The 8,426-nt window shown below is 42.7% G+C and overlaps 1 protein-coding gene across 10 annotated transcripts in view; it reads left to right on the forward strand.

The window, feature by feature from the left end:
- DCUN1D2 (defective in cullin neddylation 1 domain containing 2) overlaps positions 1-7,026 on the forward strand; it is a 42,988-nt gene extending 35,962 nt beyond the window's left edge. For 7 of the 10 annotated variants that reach the window (XM_081085067.1, XM_081085071.1, XM_081085063.1 and 4 more), the window contains 3 exons: positions 2,288-2,370; positions 3,617-3,713; positions 5,084-7,026. In XM_081085067.1, the coding sequence (XP_080941193.1) occupies positions 2,288-2,370; positions 3,617-3,713; positions 5,084-5,163 (260 nt within the window). In that variant the 3' untranslated portion in view covers positions 5,164-7,026. Of the gene's footprint in view, positions 46-2,287; positions 2,371-3,616; positions 3,714-5,083 lie in introns of all 10 variants that reach the window. The other 3 variants (XM_081085065.1, XM_081085066.1, XM_081085062.1) reach the window with 1 other exon arrangement.
- Positions 7,027-8,426: the final 1,400 nt, after the last annotated feature.

Here is an 8,426-nt window from a genome sequence, read left to right on the forward strand (position 1 = left end):
GTTTACCTCCATTTCTCAGTGTGAGACTTTTCATCATTAAGATGAGTTGAGTATAGATTTCAATTAACGTTCTTCCTAAGTGATAAGGATGTAGACTTAGCTGGACAAGACTAACCATCTTAGCATTATACTGCGGGCCCCATAGGTAAGGTTCAGTGAGCCTTTCCATGCTATTGGTTCCTTGACATTTTCTGACCATTTATTTATTTCTGATTAAGACTCCAGGGTATTTAAGACTGAGAAAGTCTATCATGGGCTCCAAACACATAGGAAATATGGGCATGTTATTTCAGGTTGATTGCTGTTCATACATCTCTTCTTAATAATGAGCTATCCTCTAAATCTCAGGTTAGAGCTGGAACTTTAATCATTTTTGTCCCAAGTGGGACCAAACAAGATTTAAGTGAAAATCTTTTAGTATTTTGCATTTAAAATGTTACCTTAAATATTGATTCACCTGCTCTTCACATTAGTTTTATCTGACATACAAACATAAATATATAATTAGGAAATTATTTCATTATAATTATTCTTTTACTATCTAAAAGTGGTGAGCACTATTCAACATGATTAAAGGTTATCAATTTTTAAGAAGTAAAATTCTTGGCCTCTTTATGTACTTTCTATGTCAAGCGTATAAAAAGTAAAGTTATTAAACTTCTGGTGAGCAGAGAATGAATCTCAAGTCTTCCAAAAATTATGGATTAGGGATAATATAACACAGCCCTAAAGCCCAGCATTCATATTACATCAAGATACCATCTTAAGATTGAGCTCTACAACGTAGTATTGTATAGATATGGTGAAATAATCACTACCTTCCAGTGGAGGTTAAATGAGGACATTGACTTTGATTATTAGCCATCTAGATTTCTAACTCGCCTTACATCAGTGAAAGTTCTTTCCCTAAACCTGCTTATCTGTCTTGACTATGTCTTGAGAAATTCAAAGTCCTTACGAAGCTTGTATGATTTGCTTTGGAATCAGATTCTGTTTTAATTTTTATAGTAGCAAGGCAAGTCAGTTTGAAAAACACTGTCACTTTCTTTCTGAACAAGTTGTTTAACTTGTGGTTCATCACTTAGAAAGCACATTGGCCTACTTAAAAAACACCATATGCATTAATAATATCCAGGTTAGCTCAGGTTTAACCCTTTTAGTGCCGGGGAGCGCAGTCGCGCTCCTCCTGTCTTGCACCAAAAGTGCCAGGAGCGCTATCGTGCTCCTCCTGCAGTGTCACTGTTAGATGCTAGTAGTTCACTCTTTATTGACAGATGGCACCTAAGTGCAGATTACTTATGATGCCGAATGTTTGTAGTTCTAAAATTAACCACTGGCATTTATCTGCCTAATTTTTTACAGGTACTACGATTTTATGAAGTTTACCCAGATTTTGTAGCCCTAAAGCTTCGAAATGGCGCCCAGTTCTAAGTCTGCTTTTATTAGTGATGATGATATTACTAAATATGTCAATTCTTGCTGTGAAGATGATGATTTTGTGGAAGATATTGGAGAAGGGTGTCCCTCTATTTTAACATTATATGTTTTGTTCAAAATTTTTTTTCTACTAGTATTTCATAATACAATCAGCAAACAATATATGTCAAAGATGAAAACAAATGTAGTAAAGGTTTCCTTAAGTCTTTGAATATGTAACTTCATTTACTTGCGATTCATAATTTTTTTCCTAAACTGCTGTAAAATCAGCAAAAATGCCTTGGCAATTTTAGCATAGTTCCTAGGATATTGGTTGGCACTCAAAGGGTTAAAGAAAGCCTGATGCATAGGAAAATGAGTCTCCAAAAATTATTAATTAGGGGGTAATTATTTACATGTTCAAATAACATAAAATGCAGATTCTTTTTGTTAAGATATCTGCCTAGAGTTACAAAATTAGATTATAAATTAGATTGACCGTAATTTCAAGAATATTTTTGTCCCAGGTGGCGTGGCTCAGTGGTTGATCATTGACCTATGAACCAGGAGATCAATGTTCAATTCCCGGTTGGGGCAGGTGCCCGAGTTGAGGGCTCAATCCCTAGTAGGGGGCATGCAGGAGGCAACCGGTCGATGATTCACTCTCATCATTGATGTTTATATCTCTCTCTCCTTCTCTGATATCAATAAAAATATATTTTTTAGAAAGAACACTTCTGTAAGGATTAAGCCTTGTATTACTCTTGGGTAAGACTACTCTTGTTAAGTGAATATCAGTGTGCTAAGAAGTGATTGTTTTTGTGCAATAGAAATTGGGATTTACTAACTGCTCTTTCTCTCTTCTTGACAGATTTAGAAATGGCTGTTGCATATTGGAATTTAGTATTATCTGGAAGGTTTAAGTTTTTAGATCTGTGGAACACCTTTTTATTGGTAAGTGCCCTCCTGCTTCTTGCCGTGTGAGCCAGTGTGCAGCGGGGTCAGCAGGTGGTGCGGCTGTGCGTTTTATCTCACCAGGGTATTGCATGTGGGCCTTGTGAGACCAGAGCCCTGTGCCTGGATCCCCAGGGCGCTGACGGGCTGCCACATAGTTCTGCCACCTGTAGAGTGTGGCAGCCCCCGAGTTTCAGGCCGGGCTGCTCCTTCTGGGCTGGCGTTTCAGATGCCGGATTGTATCGTCCAGGGGAACCCTGCCACTGTGTGGGGTCATAGTCTGGTGCCATTTTAAGATGCATTTTATGATGCCTAGCAGGGAAGGAGGGCATAGCTGGCCCCTTTAGGAGAGAGCCCGTCTATGCTGGAGGCCGACATTCCAGTCATCTGGGCCTCTTAGTGAGAGGGCTCCTCTCAGTGTGACACAAGGGAAGCTGGCGTAGCTTTGGGCTGTTTGAGTGTGTGGAATACAAGGACACATCCAGACTGTTTGAGTGTGTGGAATACAAGGACACAAAACAGACAATTGTGATACTAGATGTGCCCAGATCTTCCTTGTCGGCTCCATCTGTGATGTGAGAGGAGCCCTGACCTGGCTGAGGACAAGTCCCTCCACTGAGAACAGTTGAACTTCAAGACCCTCCTTGGAGTAGCATGATAATGCCTACGTTCAACTTAACAACAACAGATCACATTTTCTTGTTTTGTGGCCAGTAACCTCAGTTGCAGACATTCCCCTGAGAACCTGCACTCATTTTTAAAAAATAGCTTTTTATATGTTTTTCCTGATTTAGGAGAGGAAGGAGGAGAGAGAAACATCAATGATGAGAGATAATCTTTGATCAGCTGCCTTCTGCACACCCCACACTGGGGATTGGGCCCACAACCCAGGCGTGTGCCCTGACCAGGAATCAAACCGTGACCTCCTGGTTCATAGGTCGACACTTAACCACTGAGCAACACCGGCCTAGCGGCTCTCACATCTTTTTAACAGCAACACTGGGCACAGCCAGTGTCCATAAGCAGGAGAGTAGGTAAAAACTCAGAGTATAAATGCATAGAATACAACTTACTCTGAAGAGAACAAAAACGACTCAATCTAGATTTACATGCAATAGGCTGGATACATTTCAAACACAGTTTTCTTATGCTATTTACTCCTCACCCAATTATGTACTGAGATCACTAGCATACCTGAGAGTTACGTATGTCTTAAATCTGGTGGTTTTCTTCTCTTACATGTTAGGAACATCACAAAAGGTCAATCCCAAGGGACACTTGGAATCTACTGCTGGATTTTGGAAATATGATTGCAGATGACATGTCTAACTATGACGAAGAAGGTACGAGAAGTTGAAGTTGTAGCACTTTGGGTGATTGCCAAAAATGCTGATATGTATGTTAACTTCTCCTGCCCTAGAGCACAGGACGGTGATGGCGACACAGACGCTGGGGTCAGACAAACCCGAGAATAGAGGACAGTAATGGTGACACAGACAGTGGGTCAGACAAACCCGAGAATAGAGGACAGTAATGGTGACACAGACAGTGGGTCAGGTGAACCCGAGAATAGAGGACAGTGATGGTGACACAGACACTGGGGTCAGACGACCCAGTTGACTCCTGGCTTTCCCCCATTGCTGAAATGGAGGTGATGATGAAAATAATAGTATCTACTTCATTATATCTTATAAATCACACAAAAGAAAAACAGGATTTCATGTTTATTTAATCACGAAGACAGCTCTCTAAATTAAACCATTTAAAATATGGGCGTGCAAAGAGCCCCTGGCAGAATTTAGAACCAGACAGGTGTTTGGAAAATGTGCTCCAGGGACGTAATCCCATTTGGGGCCTCAGGTCATTAGGCTGTTTGAGCTATTTGATGAGTCCGCTTACATTTCCCTACATGAACATAACTTCACACCTAGCAGCCCCTGCCCCAGTGTTTCAGGGCACTCTGTTGGGAACATGTGAATGCCTCTGCATGTGCTGCATTTGGAAGGGAATGCTCTCTCTCCGCACCCCACCCACTGGCTGCTTCCTCGGTGCCCAGTGAGGAGGTGATGTGCTCTGGGACAGCCTCCTCCCCACCCTGGTGGTAGCTGCCAGGGCAAGTGTCTGTGTCTCTGTCCTCAGCTCCACTCCCTCCCTAGCAGAGTAGGCAGCTCGTCAGTGGGTGAGTAGTTGACTTCAGACAGAAGCCCAGCTTTCAGGAGCCTTTGCTGGTGGGTGAGATAGGGCACGTCTACATAGAAAGGAGCCAAAATGTAAAGTAGTCAGTATGTGGCTGGCCACTGGGTGGTGTCCGAATATCCTGGGCATTTAGGGGGCCACTTGGATTGGGTGAGGTACTGGCTCAGGAAGAATGCAGCATCCCTGGTGGAGGAAAGCAGCTGCATTTCTCACCTGGTCCTGACTGCCTGGTGCAGAGGCTGAGAACCGTGAGGCTGCAGTGGGAACACCGGGCCAGATAGCCCTGTGTGCTACCATCGTTAGCAAGGGCCATGGCCACACAAGCACACCAGTATCTGCCGGCCCTGGTCCAGCTAAAGCAGAGAAGTAGGTGACTTCAGCAGTTAAGTGAAGCACAAGCTGTGAAAACTAAAAATCATTTGAGGTTTTGAACTGTAAGTGTTAGATTATGAAAACAGTGCTTTGAATAAAAATATTGCTCTAAATGTAAATTTTTTAAAAATCTGTTTGTTTTTAGGAGCATGGCCTGTTCTTATAGATGATTTCGTAGAATATGCACGGCCCGTGGTCACAGGTGGCAAACACAGCCCTTTCTAGGCAGAAAATGAACATGGATTAGGATTGTAAGACGAACTGCCACCTGCAAGGAGACATTTTGGTCAGTTTCTGTGCACATATGTCACTGATTTCAGAAGCCGTGGAACTGGAACGAGCATCTCACTCTGCCTGAAGGAACGTGGCTGAGCCTGGACTCCGTAGGAGACCCTCAGGAGAGAGCTGCTGTGGAATGTCCGCAGACGGATCGCATCGCTGCTGCTTTAGGAGATTTCTGCATGATTTTTATATTTATGAAAAAGCACCTAGAGCCTGTTAGCAGGACTGCAGAGCATGCTGATAATTCATGATTTCAGGTGAACACCAGCAGTTACCACACTCCGCTGAATTATATTGTAATTACACTTAAAAAAAGTACTTAGGTCCTTGGTAGGATGTTATATTTTTATATAGTCAAAGCTAAAGTGTGTGCCCAGAAGGAAATGATCTTGTGGATTCTAACATTTTTTTAAACTTGGTGCCAGGAATTCAAGATTTATATTTTTTGAATTATCGAATATCTAGATTTATCAGATCTATTTTTGTTTTAATTTTCTCTAGATGTTCATCTGAAAATCATTTTATAGTTTTTAATAGCCATTAGTTTCCAAAGCAATGGCACATGTATGTGATAATTCCAGGAAGTTTTATTTTAAACAGCTTGCAAGTCAGCAGGTCTATTTTACTTCTAATAATGTCATTTGAACTTCCTAAGAAGTTTCGTAAACTATGTTTTTTTAAAAAAAATGTATTTTATTACACTTTAAAGGACGTTTTCCATGAAGAATATTTCTTTTATGAATGATGAATTATAGATTTAAAAATCAAGTGAGTCGGTTCCTTTCACATATCTGTAATCTCCATAATGTCCACTCTCCAGCCCTTCGTATGGTTGTACACATTTGGGAGCTAACATACACATTATTGTCCAAAAAACCCAAAAACCAAGCCAGAAACCTTCATCTCATTTGTGAGCTGCAGTCTGTCTTTGCCTCACGTTGCCCTCCGCTTTTCCTGGTGTTTGCCTTGTCAAAGAGAACCGTCCTGCGGCACAGGGATAGGTGGGGGTTCTGTGTGCAGGTTTGAAAAATCACGGTGTGGACCCTACCTCATATTTGAGAAGATCTTCCTGCCACGCGTGTGCCCGCTGCCCTGCCCGCAGCCTGGTTTAGGGGACAAGTGAATTGGGATTATTTCCGCACAGGAAATTCACTCAGATTTCCTGTAAACAGAAAGTGTGCCTAAAATGTGTCATTTTGATTTGACTTCCAAAAGTGTGATTCACTGTGTTTTAGGAAGTGCCCATGTGCAACACAAGGTTTGCGTATACTTACTCTATGTGAACTATTTATACTTTTGAATAGAAGTCTTTCAAAGAGGGCAGCAGGCAGTGGAGGATTGGAAAGGGGGCTGAGGCCTGGAGACCACAGGCTAAGCTGGAGTCACCGGCCCATGACTAGGTGCAGGGCCCAGGCAAGTCACTTCACGTCTCCCAGGCTGCCACTTCCATGTCTATAAACGGAAAAGCAAGGCCAGCTCTATCTGTAAGTCTGTGACTCTAAGAGAGCATTTATTTTATATTATGAAAGCTAGCTTTAATAAAAACCTCAGCAAATATAAAGCATCCTTCAGGCTTCACGCATTCTTGACATGTACGTGTTCTGCTCAGAGACTTATTCTTAAGGTTTAAAGTTACATGAGGAAAAAATGTTCTATGGGCTCAGTAGATATCAAAACATTAGTAATGGGACTAAGGGTCTTCAAAAAACTGTGGGTTTCTTTTTCTCCTATGATATACATTTAAGTCATGCATGCCACAAAACTGCTAAGAACTTTGGAAACATTAAAATAAATTATTTTCTCTGGTGTGGTGTACTTTTAATTCTACCCTCGGTTATTCCAGTACTCACCACTAGATGTCAGCCTCTTCATCAGTCATGGGTGGCCACCTACAGGAAAGCCGCCTCCATAGCCCAGGGACAGGGACATTCCCCCCTGTGCCCAGCCTGCCACCCTAGTTAAGTGGTCATGTCCCAACATTGGCAGCTGCAGTCATTTAGGTTTTTTCATGTGGAAAATTACAGATCTCATAATACACAGCCCTTGAGGTGATAGGAATTATATAACCAGGATACACTGAAATGCAAGCTATAGATATATTGAAAAGACACAAATTAACCAAGCACAATAGGTTTAATAAGTATAATGAATGCCTTCATACAGTGCCTGCCAAGAATTTTTGGAATAGATGCCGTCTCTTTTTTTGTCCTGGTGGCACGATGCAGGCCGTTGTGTTATTTTAACTCAGTAAAAGTTTAAGTGTCAAATGCCTATCGCAGACTTCAGGCTCCTTGGAGGCAGAGTCGGTTTGTTCCGTTAGTTGCTGCATCCACACAGTCAGGGCGCAGTAAACGTTGCACGAACCACTCAGTGAACTCATCTCACCTCTTCCTATTTGCTGACACAGGCCGCATAGTGTGGAGTTGCTTCTAGCATCTGCAATAAAGGTTTCCACTGCCTCAGAATTAGCAAATGAATCTCACCCTAGACTATACCTCTGCCCTCCACGATGCATATGCCTGCCCAATGGTGCTGTTCTACCTACAGTGGGAGTTGTCTAAAAAAGGACTGCTGTCGTCTGTCTTGTCCTGATGGATAAGGAATCTGCATACCCAGAAATCCAAGGTTGTCTGTACTGGCTTTTTGTTGTTGTTGTTAAAATATATTTTATTGATTTTTTTACAGAGAGGGAGGGAGAGGGATAGAATTAGAAACATCGATGAGAGAGAAACATCAATCAGCTGCCTCCTGCACACCCCCCACTGGGGATGTGCCCGCAGCCAAGGCACATGCCCTCGACCAGAATCGAACCTGGGACCCTTCAGTCCGCAGGCCGACGCTCTATTCACTGAGCCAAACCGGTTAAGGCTGTACTGGCTTTTAAAGGACTATTCGCTTCAGGATCTCTCAGAACTGTGCTAGCTGGAATCATGTTCCAGAACCTCATTTTTAACAAGGGCCGTTACAGTGCTGTGTGTTCATTTAAGTGCATCCTAGCATCCTCTTATTATTGAAAGAAATTCCATTTTTAGCAGATGTGTTTCTGAAGCCCCGGTGTGATGCCCCCCCCCCTTCTGGCATGATGTGCGCCCAGGTCCTGCGGACAAGGCGGAAGCACGGTCCCAGAGGGGGCAGCCACTCGAGGGCCTGGGACGGTGAGATGACTGCTTCCTAACGCCTCGTTTCAACTCAAGATCCCCGGTTTA

Source organism: Myotis nattereri (assembly GCF_964212035.1).
Source record: "Myotis nattereri genome assembly, chromosome: 2".
Lineage (NCBI taxonomy): Eukaryota > Metazoa > Chordata > Mammalia > Chiroptera > Vespertilionidae > Myotis > Myotis nattereri.